This window comes from Talpa occidentalis, unplaced genomic scaffold (genome assembly GCF_014898055.3).
Source record: "Talpa occidentalis isolate TD23 unplaced genomic scaffold, MPIMG_talOcc4v2.1 talOcc4.17, whole genome shotgun sequence".
Classification (NCBI taxonomy): domain Eukaryota; kingdom Metazoa; phylum Chordata; class Mammalia; order Eulipotyphla; family Talpidae; genus Talpa; species Talpa occidentalis.
In genome coordinates this window covers 50,329,587-50,348,045 of record NW_023601754.1, presented here as the reverse complement: position 1 = coordinate 50,348,045, position 18,459 = coordinate 50,329,587, and the positions used below count along the sequence as shown (strand labels likewise).

At 56.6% G+C, this 18,459-nt stretch overlaps 1 protein-coding gene across 1 annotated transcript; it reads left to right on the top strand.

Moving 5' to 3' along the window:
* Positions 1-2,567: 2,567 nt before the first annotated feature.
* Positions 2,568-14,776, top strand: ZNF583 (zinc finger protein 583). Its single transcript, XM_037517237.2, has 4 exons — positions 2,568-2,771; positions 7,726-7,852; positions 8,070-8,165; positions 11,413-14,776. Exons 1-4 carry the CDS (start codon positions 2,568-2,570, stop codon positions 12,888-12,890), a joined length of 1,905 nt encoding a protein of 634 aa, XP_037373134.2. The 3' UTR covers positions 12,891-14,776.
* Positions 14,777-18,459: the final 3,683 nt, after the last annotated feature.

Below are 18,459 nucleotides of genomic sequence, written 5' to 3'. Positions count from 1 at the left end.
GGCGCGGCCGGCCCCCTGCGCGTGCGCACTGCCCCGCCCCGCCCCGCGCGCCCGACGCGCCGGAGCCGGCGAGCTGCGCCTGCGCAGTGCGAGCGCCCACCCCCGCCCGGGCGCGGCATCTGGGCGGGGGACGGCGGGTCGGCCCGCGGAGGGCCCGGGCCGCGCCTGGTTCTGGGCCGGGAGCCCAGGGGCCCGGGGTGAGGGCGGAGGCGCCCCGGCCGGAGGAGGCCCGGCCCCGCCGTCCCGCGCCCGGCTTCCCAGGATGCCCCGCGCCGCCCGCCCGGCCCGGACTCCACTTCCCAGCGGCCCCTGCGGCCGGCCCGCCGCCTGCGCCGCCGCGGCCCCTTTGTGCGCGGCCTCCCGGAGCGCGAGACCCGCCCGCCGCGGGCGCGGGGCTTCCGGCCTCCCGAGCGGCCGCGTGAGGAGGCGCGACGGGAGGCGACGAGGGGACGCGCGGCCTGGCCGGAGCGGGCTGTGAGGGGCTGGCGGCGCGCGGGCCCCTGTCACCGCGTGGGGTCGCGTGGAGCAGGGTGGGACCTGGGACCGTGTCACCGTGTGAGTGTGTGACGGGTGGGACCTGGACCCTGTCACCATGTGAGTGTGTGTGTGAGACGGGTGGGACCTGGACCCTGTCACTGTGTGTATGTTGGACCCTGTCACTGTGTGTATGTGTGTGTGTGTGACAGGTGGGACCTGGACCCTGTCACCTTGTGTGTGTGTGTGTGTGTGTGTGTGTGACGGGTGGGACCTGGACCCTGTCACCATGTGAGTGTGTGAGTGTGTGAGATGGGTGGGACCTGGACACTGTCACCGTGTGAGAGTGTATGTGTGTGTGTGTGACGGGTGGGACCTGGACCCTGTCACCGTGTGTGTGTGTGTGTGTGTGTGTGTGTGTGTGTGAGAGAGAGAGAGACGGGTTTGACCGGGACCCTGTCACCATGTGTGAGAGTGTGTGTGTGTGTGTGTGTGAGAGACGGGTGGGACCTGGACCCTGTCACTGTGTGTGTGTGTGTGTGTGTGTGTGTGTGTGTGTGTGTGTGAGAGAGAGAGAGAGTGTGAGAGGTGGGATCTGGACCCTGTCACCGTGTGTGTGTGTGTGTGTGTGTGTGTGTGTGTGAGAGAGAGACAGGTGGGACCTGGACCCTGTCACTGTGTGTGTATAAGTGTGTGTCTGAGTGTGACGGGTGGGACTTGGACCCTGACACAGTGTGTGTGTGAGAATGTGACAGATGGGACATGGACCCTGTCACCGTGTAAGTGTGGGTGTGTGAGAGTGTGACGGGTGGGACCTGGACCCTGTCACCATGTGTGTGTGTGTTTGCACTCGCACGTGTGTAACAGTGGTGGGCCCCGCCGTGTCACTGTATGTGGCCGGGCCCCTGTGAGGGGGTGTCCCAACATGGGAGTGCAACAGGGTAGGATCCAGTGTGAACAGTGTGGGACCGCGTGAGACCATCGCAGCGTTTGAAAGGCGCGTGATGGTGTGCGAGGCCACGTCACCTGTGGCCGCGTGTGTGGTGGTGACAGTATTTGAGAACATGTTCTGCAGTGAGTCCGTGGGGCCAGGAAGGTGCCTGACGGCGTCTGAGCCACTGTGTGCGCGTGAGCTGCACAGGGTGCGTGTGGAACCACGTGTGACATGACGGGACAGCGTGCCCGTGTTAGTGACCGCGTGAGAACAGCAGGACTGCGCATGTGACCACGTGGCAAGGTGACAGGACTGGCGCCACGTGCGAGGGCCTCGTGACGCCGTGTGAGCCCGTCTCTCACCGCCGACTGTGACGCTGGTGGTGTGCGTGGTCAGCGAGGCTGTGTGGTGACGGCCTTCGGACCATGTGTGACAACTTGAGGCACCACGTGTGTCGCCCGCGAGTGCGACAGTGACCAGAAGGCCTTGGGAGAACCCCATGGGGGGGACTGTGTCCACCGGCGGCCAGGGTGCTGCGGGCTGAGGGGCGTGTACTGCAGGGTGCAAGGCCGCATGTGGGGAAGAAGCCGGGAGTGGCGTGAAGGGCTAGACGTGACTTTAGGGGGAGAGGGGAGAGGGCGCGCCCCCGGGGAGAACTAGCTTTGGGTCCCCAGGCCCGCCGTTCTTACCTCAGTGTGCTCTCCGGGGCTCCTCTCCGGCCGGGCGCCGGGGCCTGGTGCACAGTGACTCACGCTCGACGTGCGCTTGGCCCTGCGGGGCGACCAGAAGCAGGGGCCTGGCTGCTCGGTCCTGTGCCCTCCAGGCCACGCTCCGCAGCCCGTCTGTGAGGCTTTGGCTTTGAGGCCTTTTCTGTCATCCTGGTAGAAAGGGGGGAGGCATGTGGCCCTTCCACACCGTCATGGGGTGGGAAGCCTAAAAAATGGATGCCGGGTTGCTTCAGCTAGGTATTACCATGACGTGTTAGATCCGTTCACGGCTCGAGAGGCCACCTGTGGGCAGGCGGGGCGCGGGCCTGACGTGGCCGTTCCCTCGGAGGGGCGATGCTGTGTGTGGAAGTGCAGAGGAGACTGTGCACAGACGGCTGTGGCATCCGTGAGACCTGGAGCACATGGGGAAGGAGCTGTACGCCGAGGCAGGAATGACCGACTCAGCGATCCCTCACGGAGGGGGAGGGTGGCGGACAGGCTGGCGGCGCTGGGGCCGCAGGGCAGGCCTGGCATTTCATGGTTTGTTTCTCCTCCAGCTCCACTTCCTCAGGACGTTGCCCTTCCAGCGCAGAGCCAGACAGAGGAGGATCAGAAGAGCTGTCGTAAATCCTCCCATTGTTAAAGCCATGTCTGAGGTAAGGCAGCATTTTTCTCTTCCCTGAAATGCCTTGTTTTTCACATGGTATATGAATGTTTTCTTTTTCTTCTGCAAGTCCCCAGCCTAAGAAAGTCCCCTTCAGTTGGCAGCCTGGTCCCACATCCTCCAATCCAGTAAGAGGAAGTCATAAAGAGCTCAGTGAGCTGCCTTTTTTAAAACAAAAAAAGACAAAACAGCCAGCATGTTCATGTGCCGTCAAGAAATGACTCAGTACCTCCTAGGTGTTCCGCGTCTCGCTAGGAGCGCTCAAGAGGCAAAAATGCACTCCCTGGTGGCATTTGAAAGGCTTCATTACAGAGACTTGATGAACTGAGGTCAAGATGTGTGTCCAGATGGGGCCACTAGCTTAGAGCTTCTCAACAGATGCAGCCTTGGGAGGAAGGCAAAGCCGGGGCAGCTGGGTAGTTCTAAAGCTAGCCAGGGACAGTGTCTCTTGCGTAAGGTGACTTCAGACGGCGAGATGTGTTGCCTCTTCAGCCTCAAATTATGGGCAGTTAGGCAGGATCCTTTCAGCACTCTGGGCTTTCAAGAAAGGATTCCTGGGGGCCTCCCTCGGGGCGCAAGGGGTTAAGTCTTAGCATTATGAAGCCACTGCAGCATGAGTTCTATCCCCAGCCAGGGAGCTATCCACATGGCACTGCAGACCTCTCCTGTCTCCCCGCTGCCCCCTCAGCAGTGTGCTTCAGTCAGTCTGCCTGTTCTGCTCCGCACTCTGCCTCTGGTGAATCCTCTCACCCCCTGCACCTCTGGCCTGCACCCCAGCTCTTGGACGCATAAATAAATACATCTTAGAAAAAAAAAAAAAAAAGACTAGGACTCCTGGGAGTGATGAGGTCCTGTTCTAGGGATGCCCTGAGTTATAGGGTAAGATATTCTGGGCCCTCCAGGTGAGGCAAGGAAAGACAGGACATTTTCTGAAAAAGGAGAATGAGGGAATAATTGAATCTACATTTAAAAGACTACATAGATGTATAATAACAGAAACAGTACACGAGCGCAATGAGAGACAGGAGCAGCACGTGAACGATCAGCCCAAAATGTCCAGAAGTATGTGCAGGTGTAAATTAGGAATGGAGAAATACTTCTTCCTTGGTGGACCGCATAGTTTTTAAAGACGTACCACGTGTATGTGCTGATAAATGATGTTTTTGTCCCCATGGACTGTGGTGTGTACCGGGTTATTATACGATGAAGTAATGATCTTGTTTTAAATCAGTGGGTAAAGAATGGATTGTTTGTTTGGAGGGAAAAAATTCTCCACACTTCGAAGCTTAATACAGCCTATGGGTTGAATGTAAAAAAACAAACCCATCCATATTGTGAGTCAAAAATACAGAGAATGTCATGAAGGCAGGTGAGCCAGGCGCAGTGCTGTCCGGTCTTCCTGTGATGGTGGATGTTGCGTAGCTGCCCTGTCCAGGTTAGTGGCCGCAGGTCACTGTGGGTAGGGAGCATGTGCCTGTGTGGCTTGGGTGTTAACTGAAATTGAAGTAGCCACATGTGACCAGTAACCAGTGTGCTGGGCGGCACAGATCTAGATCCGTAAAGTGATAAGCCAGGAAGAAAATTAAGGGGGATGCCGTCCAAGTCGCTCATTTTACAGAGGAGGAAGATACTCTGGTTTCTCTTCAGATCACGTAAATCTTTCGCCTTTTACAGAGGAGGAAGAGAGGCCAGGCTCTTTCCTGTGTGTCAGCGTTTGCATTTGCTCCTTCCCGGTCTGAGTCGGGCGGCTAGCTCACCACTTCATTTATTGTTTAGACATTACCTCTGACGTCTGCTTTGTGTCTCTCAGATACCCCTGTTGCTCTCAGTCAGCTGACCGTCTCCTACTTTCTGTCAGCATAGTTATTACTTCCTGACATGGTGTGGCCGACACCCAGTGTCTTTCTCTGCGTGACACTGTCTTTTGTCCACCTCTGTGACTCCTACAGCAGGGCCTGGTAGGCACAGGCGTTCCGTAAACGTTGCTCAGTAAAAACACAGTTGGACAAAGGGGTGAATTTCCCATCTCTTTCCACGTGAGGCCCAGGAGGGAACAGCAACGCCTCTTCTCTGCTGACACTGACTTGGCAAAGGAAGGAGGACTCAGAGGGCAGACGTGGCTGCTCTGCCACCCTTACCTCAGGCCTGCTGAGACACAGCCTCCAGTGATAGGGCCTGGGAGACCACATTTTTATCAAGTCCCGGGGGGATTTTAAGATTTTAGTTCACACCTTTGGGGACCTAAAGTGTACGTTTGGTAAACAGCATGTACTGGTTGCCTTTTTGGAATCCAGTCTGTGACCTTGGCCTTTCAGTGTTGCGCGCATTTTCGTGGCATGCCACTGCTGATGGGTGTGAATCCACCACACCGCGCTTGGCTTTCTCCCTGTTTTCTATTTCTGTCTGTTCCTTTATTGCCCCCGTTTTTGCCTTCTCTTGCTTACATTGGTTCTGATTTTTCTTATCCTCTTGTCAGTTACACCTTTTATCACCGTCTCAGTGGGCACGCAAGGGCGGTGAGCATTCCGGCGCTCGCTGGATGCTCATCTTCTTTCCCTTGCTCCTGTTCCTCCCGTCGCTAGTCCTCCCACAGCTTCCTCCTCGGTCAGACTCCCCACAGCGCTTGAAGTCCAAGCCGTTAGGTAGTGCGGAGTTACTTTTTCGCAGCCCTTAATATCTCCCTGTGTTTCTGTGCTTCCATTTCCCTTTTATTTTGACTTCCTCCTACCTGAAGAACTATTAGCATTTTCCCGAGTACACGTCAACAGTTCATTTCCAGTCCTAACTGTTTTTTCATTAGTTTTTTTTTTCCCCCCACAGTTCAGTAAGTTTGGAAAATCCTAATCCCAGTAGAGAAAAAAACATCTAGGACTTACTTTTAAGAAAATAATTGGAAATCTTTACAGCATCTTAGTGGAAAATTAAGTCATCTATCTGAAAATAAGACGGGGGTGTCTCCCTGGGGGCGCAAGGGGTTAAGACACAACCTATGAAGCTGTCCGTAGCCACTGCAGCATGAGTTTGATCCCTGGCCAGGGAGCTACCCACATGGCGCAGCCCTCTGGTCTGCACCCCAGTTCCTGTATGTATAGATAGATAAATATTTGAAAAGAAGAGAGGGGGAGGGGGAGGGGTTGTGCCACGTAACGTCATCTGCCCAGCAGAAGTGACTTTATAGGAAAACTAAAAGGCCTGGGTAGTCGTGGACTTGTCTGTGTAACGGGACATTTGAACACATACATGCTACATTTTGATTATTCCTAGGAGATGGGGGTGAGGTCGGCAGGTGTGGGGAATGAAGGATTTCTGTTTCCTTAAGGAAGTTGAAGAAAATTCACCGAGGGTGGAAATACTAAATTCTAAGTTTCTTAAGTGATAAAAAACTTGTTTGACATTTTTGTTTGAGCGAAGTGACGCAAAATGCTTGCAAGGTATTCAGGTCTCGTGGCCAGAGGGCGATGTCAGGCGCTCAGAACCCGGAGTCCACGGGCTTGTACTTGCCACTGAGCGGTGTCCCAGGGCGCCTCGGGAGCTGTGCCTGTGCCGCTGCCCGCGGGAGAGGTGGTGTGGTGGGGCACTTCAGCGCAAAACTTTAAAGTTCCCCTTGAAGCCTTTGTGTTTCCACAGACTTGATGACAGACTATCTTATCTGGGACAGGTTTTTTATCTTTTAAGACTCACACTTGGTTCCTTCTGCCTCAAGCTTTTACTCACCTCCCAGGTTTCCCTGGAGTAAGAAGTACTTTAGGGTCTCCCTGGTGGCTCAAGGGGTGAAGACGCAGCCTGTGAGGCTATCCGCAGCCTCTGCAGCACAAGTTCGATCCCCGGCCAGCCAGGAGGAACCCACATGGCACAGCAGACCTCTCCTGACTCACCTGCTGCTCCCCTCAGCAGTGTATTTTGGCCAGTCTGCCTGTTCTGTTCCCCGCTCTGTCTCTGGGGAATCCTCTCACTGCCTGCACCTCTGACCTGTGCCCCGTTCTTATATGTAAAAATAAATCTTTAAAAAAAAAAAAAGAAGAAGAAGTACTTTAGAGGGGAGCGCGTTTCTGCACAGCTGATCATCTCACAGATTTCCTGGGAGCCACACTTCTGCTCTCAAGCATCTCTCCATCACGCAGGAACAGCACGTTACGAGACTCGCTCTCCCGCTGGTGTGTCCGAGCTCGCTTCAGTGGGGCGCTACTCTGCAGCCCCGTGAAGACCATGGGAGAGACGCTCCTCTGACAGCCACCCGCGGGGGGTCTGGAGACGCCTGCTGGGCCGGGCATTCACCCTGCGTTGCTGCCTGTGGGGAGATCTGGGGTGGCCGTTGGCAGGGCCCAGTCCAGTAGCTGTTCAGCAGCCGGTGTGGTGTAGACCTCAGCATGCAACAAGTCACTTCAGCCGCCCGGGCACAGTGCCCAGCTGCAGAGGCTGGCGTTGCTCGCACGTGCCGCGCCTGAAGGGTTGTTTCAGGCTGGACAGCAAGCCCCATGGCCTGCGGCAGATTTCTCTTGTCAGGAAGAATGCCTGCTTGCAGTTTTTAGGGAACAAAGTAGCTCTTGTCCCTTCATCTCGTGTAGGGTCCCCCCGCCCTCCGACATTAGATGTCAAAACCTTTGACCAGCTTCATCTTGTGTGTCCCATCCTCTTGTTTCAGTGCAGACACCTCTGCAAAGCTCAGTTCATTCAAATGCCACTCGTTTAAGCGAATGCCTTCCGTTCACTCCAGGCCGCCTTTGGGAAGGAGTTTGTGTTTAAATGCGTAGCGCCCGGCAAGTGACTCGGGTCGCGATCTGATGAGGACCCTGGTGACGTGGGAAGGCAGCCCTTCCCGCAGAGCCCGCGTGTGCGCGTGCCCAGGGAGCCAGGCCCCGCGGCTTGCCCCGTGCCTTAATTCCTCCTCGCACGCCCGCACGATGGAAAGAATGTGCTTGAACACGAATGTGTCCGTGTCCTTTCAGAGCTCGGTGACCTTCGGGGACGTGGCTGTGGACTTCTCCCGGGAGGAGTGGGAGTGGCTGAGCCCCGCGCAGAGGGGCCTGTACCGCAGGGTGATGCTGGAGAACTACCGCAACCTGGCGTCTCTGGGTGAGGAGGGCCTCCCGGGACTTGGGGGGGGGGGGGGAGACGGGGGCTTTCTGCTAACTTTTGGGGGGATCTCAACTTCTCTGGGGTAGACTGTGACACAGCCTCTTCTTCCCAGTCTTCACCAGACCTCCCCCTGCGCGGCGCCCCGGCCTCCGGTGACCGAGGACTTAATTTGGTTGCTGGATTTGCTGATTCGCTTTTCATTTCTTGTAAGCAGGAGTTTCCGTTTTTAAACCAGACGTGATCTCGTTGCTGGAACAGGGGAAGGAGCCCTGGGTAGTGAAGCAGGAGGGGACAGGAGGTGCCTGCCTCGGTGAGTAAGAGAACTGGGAGGGTGGGAGCGCTGGGTCCTGAAGGGTTCCAGCCCGCGCTGCTGGCCCGGGGCGCTTTCCGGAAAGGCTCAGGCAACCCTGTGCCGTCTCTGGCGTGAACTCCTGACTGATCTCCTTGTCTCTGTCCTCTCCGTGTTCTGCTGTCTCTGCTGGCGCCTTTTCCTCTTTTCCGGGCGCTCGCGTCTGAGTCTGCTCAGGTTGCTCCATCACCTCAGACACACGTAGAAGGGTTCAGACCACGCAGTGTCCTCCGTGTCAGTCTCTCATTCCTTCCAGAGGAAGGGGTCGTCTACTTGCCTAGTCTTTTGCCAAGACTCACCGCGTTTCCACTTTGAGAAAATCATGGTGCCGCGTTCTGGGCATTGTTGAGAGGTTTAGAAACCATCCAAGTAAAACGCAATTCCAGTGCTCTGTTCACGCCGTGGTGACTGGAAGGCGAGGGCATTTAGCAGAAAGAAGCCAAGGAAATAAGCTGGTGGGGGAGGTGACGCATGGCTCTGGGCGTGCGAGATTTTCGTGTACGGGACTTGGCGTGGGTGTGTGGTTTGTTCCCTCGAGTAAATACCTATGAGTGGGAGAATCGAACCATATGGTGGGAATATATTTAACTTTTTAAGCAGCTTCCAGCCTTCCACAGCGATTGTGCCCTTTGTACCTTCCCACCCAAAACACACGCAGCCCTGGCAGCGCCACTGCCCGCGCCTCCCAGTCCTCCTCGTGATGGTGCTGGGGTGTCTCCTTGCAGCCATGATGTGCGCTTCTCTGGCGGTAGCAGTACTCAGCATCTTTCCACATGCTTACTGCCCGTTGGTCTTTCATGCGGTGTTTCGAATCTTTGCTCATGTTTTGTTGGGCTTTCTTATTGCTAAGGGGTGAGGGGCTCTGCAGACCACCTTCATGCAGCCCTTTGTCACGTACCGCGACGGGATGTTTGTAGGCCGCACGTCTGATTCATTTGTCCCGGTCAGGGCCGCTTGTGTCTTGTCTAAGCAGTTCTTGCCACTCCTAGGTCCCAGAGATCGTCTTCTGTGTCAGCGCCTGGGACTTCTGGAGTTTCAGCGTTCACATTTGCATGTATGATCCCTTTGATCTAATTTTGCGTCGTGCGTGAGGTCAAAGTTGAGGTCCTCTCATTTTTTCCATTTGGACAGAGAGTTGGTCCGGTTGCCTTTGTTGAAAAAGCCTTTCCCTCTTCCGTGTTATCACCTCGTTGGCACCTTGCTGAGCTCCGTTGGCCGTATGCGGATACATGCCTGCCAGCAGCGCTGCCCCAAATGCAGTGTCCGGACCAGCTGCACCCCATGGAGCTCTTTGGAAATGCAGGTTCTGCTCCATCAGAGACTCCGTGCCCAGGGCACGCTGATCCGTGTTTCAGCGCGTTCCCCAGGTGACACTGGAGAGGGCAGCTGTGAGGAGACATCCTTCGCTTTTCGGTCTAATGACAGCACCTCTGCGCGTGCTGTTTACACACAGTTTTACTCAGTTTCACGGCCACACATTTCCTCTCACCTCTCTCACTGTGAGTCTTCAGCATTTCATCTCTGTGTGGATCTCCCAGGGTGCATTATGCGTGTGATTTGGAAGGACATTGAGGTAGGGTAGCAGGAGTTAGCAACCTTATAAATGAAGTCTCTATCCTTTTGATTGTTTTTGATAGCAAATCTTGCTATCTACTATGTTAATTTGTCCAGCTTGGTGGAACTATCCCATCTGCTTCCGGCCACGTACCCACTCACACAAGCAGAGCGTCCAGTGGAGGGGTGTGTCTGTGTGGTACTTCATGTCACCATTTCTCCCAGATATTAAGCGCCTTCTAGCTGGCAGCCTGCTCTAGGCACTGGGTATGGGAAGGTCAATGAACAAGACTTCTGCACATGCAAGCTGGTGACACACAGTGAGGACACAGAGGGAATGAACGGTCAACATGATGGCAGATAATTGCTGCTATTTAAAAAAAAAACCCACAAGGGCAGAAAACGAAATGTGTATTGTATGTAGGATGACCAGGGAAGAGGGGATGTGTGAGCAAAGCCACGTGTGAAGAAATGCATCAAGCCCGCGGGTTAAGCAGGTGTCTGGGCAAAGTGCTTTCAAATAGACAAATAGCAGACAAATAGGCAGACAAATAGCAAGTGCGTGAGGTGAGGCTGGAGGCGCCTCTGCAGCTGAGGTGGAGTACAGAGAGTGATGGAAGAGGTGATCAGAGGGCACCAGCTCACAGAAATCTTGAATAGGATGAACCTTGAATAGGACTTTTGGTTTTATTATAAATCTGGGGAGAGATCATTGAAAAGTATTGAGCAGAAGAATAAGGTGATTTGATCTGGGAATGAAAAAGGGAAGGAGGGGCCTCCCTGGGGGCGCAGGGGGTTAAGACGCAGCCTGTGAAGCTGTCCGCAGCCACTGTAGCACCAGTTCGATCCCTGGCCAGGGAGCTACCCACAGGGCGCAGCAGACCCCTCCTGTCTCCCCACTGCTCCCCTCAGCAGTGGATTTCAGTCGTTCTGCCTGTTCTGCTCCCCACTCTGTCTCTGGTGACTCCTCTCCCTCCGCCCACCTCTGACCTGCACCCCTGCTCTTGTATGCATAAGTAAAAAAAAAATCTTTAAAAAAAAAAGAAAAAGGGAAGGAAAATGAAGGTTAATAAAATTGAACAATGGATATAAAAGTACTTTTCTATGAAGGCACCTTAGATGTACGGATCAGGCGAACATTTACATTTGGTTAGAATGTACCAAATAGAAAGCTTCCTCAGGAAGATGGTTCCATGCTGCCAAAGTTGAACCGTATAGTCTCATGAAGGGCAGCTCAAGCGACTCCCAGTACCTGTCTTTGGGTCTCGGGCCTTAGGTTTTCAGTCTTGCTGACATTGTGAAATTATTGTAAACGTAAAGAATTTAGTTTGAAGGCAGGATAGCCTGAGCCAGGAGCGGAAGGATAATTTGGAGGCTGTTCTGTTGGAGAAGATACGAAATGCTGGTTGTGATGTTAGATGACCCTGTCAATATTTAACTTTTCTGAAAGCCACCTTCATGGTGTATGATTAATTTATATCCTTATCTACTTTCTTAAGTTCTCACTCTTTATAATCTCACATCTGTAGACTGCATGTAGCAGCTGTTAAGCCCTCAAATTTCTTGGGTATCTTATTCACCAGTTTTTGTTTTCAAAGTCCTTTTCTTCTGATGCATCGATACAAAAGGCATTTGTTGTATTGCTGTCTTGTAGATTGGGAGCGCGTATTCAAACGCAGCGAACATCCATCAAGGCAAGGTATTTACGAAGAGTCACCTAAAGCGGTGACAGTGGGAAGAAGCCACCTTACTTATATCCCTGACCGCCCCACCTTGAGCGAACACTGCGGAAGTGAGGACTGGTATAAGAACCTGCTAGGAGGTCAGGGGGTACATTCTCGTCAGTTGTTCATTACTCACAAAGAAATCCTCGCTGAAGAGCAAAGGGATGAGTATACTAAATCTTGGCAAACTTTCCACCAGGACGCACTCTTTGATATCACACAGAGTTTCCCCACCAAAGAAAGAGCACGGAAGTGTGAGCCACAGAAGAGAAGTTACCGGAAAAAATCGGCTGAAATGAAACGCAATAAAGTCTACGTAGAAAAGAAACTTCTGAAGTGTAACGACTGTGAGAAAGTCTTCCACCAGAGCTCCTCGCTCACTCTCCACCAGAGGATTCACACCGGGGAGAAGCCCTATGCCTGCGTGGAGTGTGGGAAGACCTTCAGCCAGAGCGCCAACCTGGCGCAACACAAGAGAATCCACACCGGGGAGAAGCCCTACGAGTGTGAGGAGTGCAGGAAGGCCTTCAGTCAGAACGCACACCTGGCGCAGCACCGGAGAGTGCACACTGGGGAGAAGCCCTACCAGTGCACGGAGTGTAAAAAAGCCTTCAGCCAGATTGCACACCTGACTCAGCACCAGAGAGTCCATACTGGGGAGAGACCTTTTGAATGTATCGAATGCGGGAAGGCCTTCAGTAACGGCTCCTTTCTCGCGCAGCACCAGAGAATTCACACAGGAGAGAAGCCTTACGTCTGTAACATGTGTGGGAAAGCCTTCAGCCATCGCGGATACCTGATCGTGCATCAGAGAATCCACACAGGAGAGAGGCCCTACGAGTGCAAGGAGTGCAGGAAGGCCTTCAGCCAGTATGCACACCTCGCCCAGCACCAGCGAGTGCACACGGGGGAGAAGCCCTATGAATGTAAAGTATGCAGGAAGGCCTTCAGCCAGATCGCCTACCTTGACCAACACCAGAGAGTCCACACCGGCGAGAAGCCCTATGAATGTATCGACTGCGGGAAGGCCTTCAGCAACAGTTCGTCGCTCGCACAACATCAGAGAAGTCATACTGGGGAGAAACCTTACATGTGTAAGGAGTGTCGGAAAACCTTCAGCCAGAATGCAGGCCTTGCTCAGCATCAGAGAATCCACACTGGGGAGAAACCTTATGAATGTAATGTTTGTGGAAAGGCCTTCAGCTACAGCGGGTCTCTCACGCTCCATCAAAGGATTCATACTGGCGAGAGACCCTATGAATGTAAGGACTGCAGGAAATCTTTCCGGCAGCGCGCACACCTGGCTCATCATGAGAGAATCCACACCATGGAGTCCTTCCTGCCTCTCTCTTCGCCCTCACCCTCCCTGCCCAGCCAGTTGCCAAGACCTGTGGGTTTTATCTCCTAACTGCCTGGGCTACTTGAATCCGCTTCCACGCCGTGCTCTCTGTCCGGTGCACAGTAACACTTGACCGGGACTATGGAAATAGCTTTGCAGTTGGTTTCTGTATTTCCTCTGTCATTTGTCCACATTGCAACCAAACTTGTATTTAAAAACAGTTGGATTATGTCATTTACCCCTTATTATAACCCTTCATCACATCTCAAGCTCCTAGTTTAAAGCACACATTCCTCAAAATACCTAAAAGACCCCCTCCCACCTACCCCCACTCCCCAAAGCCTTGTTCCAGCCTGCTACCCAAAGCCCTGTCTCGGGGCCGCAGCCGCGTCATTCTTTGTATATTTAAGAACTCATATTCCAGCATCAAATGGGGTTGGGTTCTTGCTCTGTTGTGTTTTTTTTTTTATTCCCTCTAATTTTAGGGAACTCTTTTGCCCGTGTTAGCGTCCGTGTTAGCGTTTTCTTACGGCTATAATAATGGTACTACCTCAGAAGTTAGTGGGGGGCATAGGGGAGATGATGCACGGAAGCTGCTCAGCGGAGTGTCTAGCAGAACCCCGTGACTTAATAAACATTCACGTAAAATAAGGAGACACTGGTATACAAAGAAAAGTGATCAGAGGGTGAACAAAAGTGGCATCAGTTTAAGACTTGAGAGACTGAAGGGTTTTGAACAAGAGCAGCCATGGTACAGCAGTGACGAGGGTGTCTGTATAACCCAGAAGGCCCAGTGTAGACTCCACCATGATGCAGAGCAAGATGGCAGCTCCCGTGTCCGCATGAACACAAACATAGCTGATGCTGAGAATCATTCAACGGTTCCAAGAAGCCTGATTTTAAAAATCACTCATAAGTAGAATTTACTGAGGTGCATTCATTTACATTTGAACAAGGGCAAACTTGATATTTATAAAAACTGGAAAGACCGGTAGCCGTACCAAAGAATGACAGAAGATGAATCTGACTCCCTCTCCTCATTTCAAGTGAGCGGTATGAAACCTGTTAGTTCTCACAGATAAAGTTGTTACGTGTCTAAACTGTAATTACAAAACCAGAGGAAAGGCAATCAGAACTCCTGGCCAGTGCTCACGGTTTGGCTGCCCCAGACATCTGACTTAGCAAGCATGGAGTTTAAATAGCTCTGGGACATGTGTTTCTCGCTGCCCACTGTTCACCCCCATTCCTGTGCATCCGGCTTGCTTACACTTGCTGCGACTTCCTGGCTGCTGCCGGCTTTGAGGGTGAGTGACCAGCTCCCGGGAGTATAGGTACAGAGAAGGGGAATGTTCAGTAGAGGATGAAAAGGAAAACTTGACTAGTCATTTTTATCCTGTGGGGAAGACAATTATGTAGATGATAATAGACCCCAAATTAATCTGTAGAGTATCTGTACCTTAAGAAATCCTGAGGATTTTAAGGCTGAAAACTGTGTGAATGTGGACATATCCCCATGTACAGTCCTGCAGATGTGCACATAAAATATCTAATAAAGGTGATTGATAAAGTTGATTTTTCGCTACGAAAACAATCTCTTCATTCAAATGTGAAACAATTGGAGAAATAATCAGAGGACCATGCTAACAAATTCTTGATTTGACCACGTAAAAGGTTTAAATTTTATAGTCAAAGGTAGTGTATCACAAGATTTAAAATCAGAATCCGAGGAAATTAGCACAACACAGAAAACCTGTGAAATGTATGTCCTCAATGTGAAAGTGCTCTTACAAATTAGAGAACGACCTTCCTCTCCCCATGGGCCGAGGGTGTGTACGAGACAGTAGGTGACTGATGAACGTCGGTGGTCATGACTGAATCTCAGTGAGACTAGAAGAAATACAAGCTGGGCCTCCCTGGTGGCGCAAGGGGTTAAGAAGCAACCTATGAATGGGCCTCCCTGGTGGTGCAGCGGTTGAGCGCTGGGTTGCGAAGCTGCCCGCAGCCTCTGCAGCGCTGGTTCGATCCCCAGCTGCTCCCCGGCCCCCGGAGGAGGGTCCCTCATGGCGCGCAGACCTCTCCTGCCGCCCGCTGCTCCCCTCAAAAGTGTACTTCGTCCGTCTGCCTGTTCTGCTCCCCGCTCTGGCGAATTCTCTCACCCTCCCGCGCTTCTGACTGTACCCAGTGCTTGTATAGATAAATAAATAAATCTTTTTAAAAAAAAAAAAAAAGAAGCAACCTATGAAGCTGTCCGCAGCCTCTGCAGCACGAGTTCCATCCCCGGCCAGGGAGCAGCAGACCTCTCCTGTCTCCCGCTGCTCCCCGCAGCAGCGTACTTCAGTGAGTCTGCCTGTTCTGCTCCCCACTCTGGCGAATCCTCTCACCCCCCACACCTCTGGCCTGTACCCCAGTTCTTGTATGCATAAATAAATAAATCTTTTTAAAAAATACAAGCCAGCGAAAGCTCAGGTTGGAGAAAGCAAATTACAAAAGCATAGGAGGGGAAGCACTTCTGTGCACGCAGGAGGGAACAGGAGTTCACACAGCCTTCCCGGAGGAGCACCCGTCCACGCCGCAGTCGTCGCTGAGAAAGCCCACTCGTGCTCTTGCAGGTCACAGCGCCGAGTCTGGCTTTCTTCCAGACCCCGTCCTAGAAAGCAGGTTCGCGGCGTCCCCGCGGCCTGATCAGAAGACGGCCGGGGACAGGGCACGAGACGAGAACCCGACGCGCCTTCTGACGGTCTTTCGCGAGGAGGTGAACAGGCCCCTTCACGCCATTCGCGAAATCCTACACGTGGCAGTCCCGGAGCGGAGGGAGACAGAGGAGAGCGGGGCTGCTCGCGTCCCGAAAGCGTCCTGCAGACAGGGCGGCGGGCGGCGGCGGGGGGAGTGGACAGCCGTGCGCTGCGGGAGGGACGCCGCCCCAGACATTTGCCGGGAGCGAGCGGGCTCGTCAGGATCAGCGACGACGCGCCGGCGCCGGGGAGAGACCCCCGCGGGCGCCTGGGCGGCGCTGGCCTCGCGGGGCCCCGGCCTCTGCCCGGCGCTGGGGGACGGCGGGGGGGGGCGAGGCCTGAACAGCGACGGGGACACCCGTGGCCGCCCCGTCCACGCAGCCAGCGGGCGGGGCGCCGGGCTCCCCCGCCGCCCAGTCTCGAGTCACAGGGGCCGGGCCTCCCGGGGCGCCCCGAGCGCGTGGGCCGGTCTGCCTGGCGCTCCCCGCTCTGCCTCTGGGGGCTCCTCTCACCCCCGCACCCCAGTTTTTCCATAACAAAAAAAGCATTTACCTCCGTTCACCCCGTTTCCACGTCTCCGCGCCCCGCTCCGGGGCCGCCGGGGGTTCCTGCCAGCGCCCCGGGCCCCGCAGTCACGGCGCCCCCTCGGGGTCGGGGTGGTCTCCACCGCGGCCTCCGGGGCGCCTGCTCCCCGCGGCAGGCCCGGCGCACGGGGCGGGCTCGGGCTGTCCTCGGCCGGGCCCTCGCCGCTCGCCGCCCCGTCTCCGGGCGACCCCCGCCCCCGCCCCCGCGGCCACACGAGCCGGCCGCGCCGCTCGGGGCTTCCGTCGGGAGCGGGGCCGCCCAGTCTGCCGGGCACCCCACGTGCCCCGGGCGACTCCTGTCCTTGGGGTGCGTGGAAGCCGGCTTTCGGGGAGTCTCCGCGCCGGCCCCCTCGCCGCGGCCGCGGGGTTCTCTCCGCCCCGCCCTCTGCGCGGGGGAGTCGGGGCTCCCAGGGCTGCGCGCGCCCTCCCCGGCGCCCGGCCCGCCCCTCCCGGCCAAGGCCGCCGGCGCGCAGGTGGGGCGGGCGCGTTAGGGCCAGAGCCCGCGGGCAGAGCCGCCCCCCCCGCCCGCCCGGCCCCGGCAGCCGGTGCGCACCCCCGCGCCGCCCGGCCTGGTCCAGAGCCGGCCCCCCCAGCCGGCCCCCCCCCCACCGAGCTTCCTCTCCCCCAGCCCGCCTTCTCCACCCTCGGGGCGCTCCCGGGCTTTCTGGGCTCCCGGAATGGCGATGCTTTGCTTGCCAGTAACCGCTGTACCCTTCTGACGCCTCCTCAATTTGGGGTGGACACCCCACCTTAACGGCCCTCCCGCTGGTAAACCAAGCGCCCGAGGCGGGGACGGCGGCTTGTTTTCCGCGTCTGCTCTGGGGCGCCCACCGCGGGCAGCCGGGGCGGGCAGGGGGGCGCGGGGGCCAGGCCCCCACGGCTGCGCAGGGCGGGCCCGGGGAGTGGGGGTGCGCGCTGTCCCCCGGGGCGCCCCAAGCGTCCTAAGCCGGGTTTGCTCTCAAACGCAGCTGCTGCCAAAGGGCGACCCCCCGCCGGCACGAGAAAGCAGCGATTTTATTTCTGGGTGTTTTGCACAAGCTGGGGAGAGGGACCGGCAGCCAAAGCGTGTGTGCAGGAGCATGTGGGGGCACGACCCGGCGCCCCGAGGGCGCAGCCCAGACTGGCGGCCGGAGACAGGTTCAAGGGCGCCCGGGGGGCTGCAGGCGGACAGGGCTGCCTCCCGCCTGCGTCCTGGTCCCGAGTGCAGGGCGCGTCGCTTCACACACCCCAACCCACCTCAGGGGCACCCCCGACCACACCTTGTGGCACTAGCTCCCTCCCGAGGCCTCGCCCCAAACACCTTGGCGCCGGGGGCTGGGGTTCAGCACCGGGGTGCGGGACAGCCCTAGTGCACGGACACCCCCCACCTCCGCCACCGCTCGCCCCGTCCTCACGTCTGCTTAGACACCGCGCCCGCGCCCGCGCCCCTCGGCACCGCCCGCGTCCCCACCAGCCTCGGCTCCTCTCGCCACAGCGGGCACCGCGTGTCCTCGCGTCCTGGGGACGGCGCGGCGAGGCCACCGTCCTGCCACACAAGCACGGGGCGGCCTCCGCCGCAGCCCGGAGCCCCAGGCCTCGGGGCCGCGTGCCCTCAGCGCAGGCGTGCCCTCTGCGGAACAGACCAGTCTCTCCCGCTGCCCTTCGGCGGCTCCAGCCCCGGCCGTCAGGGCTGTTTGTGCTCAACGAACGTCCTCAAACCGCACCGGGACGTGAACGCGGAGCTGTCACCACAGGGGGAACGGCTCCCGCTGGGATGACCGATGCAGTCACTTGATCTGGCGACTCTGAAATGAACCGGACGGGCGAGGTGGCGCCGGCAGGGGGCAGGGGCCCACGGGAGACACGGCCCGTCCCCGCCGTGGGGCTGCGTCACCGCTGATGAAAAGCCACACCCCAAAAAAAAGGCCCCGTGTCCATGAATGGCCCCTTCCAGAGAGGGGGGATGCAGGGTCCCCGCACACACAGCGGAAGGCCCTGACCATGGCTGGCGGGGTCTGTTTGTGGGGGGGGGGACTGAACACACGGGGACGCCCCGAGCGGGCAGCCCACGCGCGCGCTGGGACAGGCCAGCCCCACGCCCGGAACCGCCACACGCTGCTCCCCGCGGGCCCTGCCCTTCCCGGCCCCCAACCCTAACCCTAACCCGGAGGGGCCGGCCCGGAGCCCCGCGGCTGCCTCCCCTGCTCAGGACGCTGGTCTCCTCCTGCAGTTCTTCCCCAGGGGGGCCGTGAAGCCCCCGGGTCTGCCGCACGAAGGCCCGAGGCCCGCCCCGCCCCGCCCCGCCCCTGGCCTCCCCCGCTGGCCCACAGGGCCCGGCTCCCC

Excerpts from the sequence above, each read along its gene's own strand:
- ZNF583 (XM_037517237.2), top strand. The coding sequence starts at position 2,568 with ATGACCGACTCAGCGATCCCTCACGGAGGGGGAGGGTGGCGGACAGGC. Across the intron at positions 2,772-7,725 it reads TTGTTAAAGCCATGTCTGAG|AGCTCGGTGACCTTCGGGGA; the intron begins GTAAGGCAGCAT and ends GTGTCCTTTCAG. Across the intron at positions 7,853-8,069 it reads CCGCAACCTGGCGTCTCTGG|GAGTTTCCGTTTTTAAACCA; the intron begins GTGAGGAGGGCC and ends TCTTGTAAGCAG.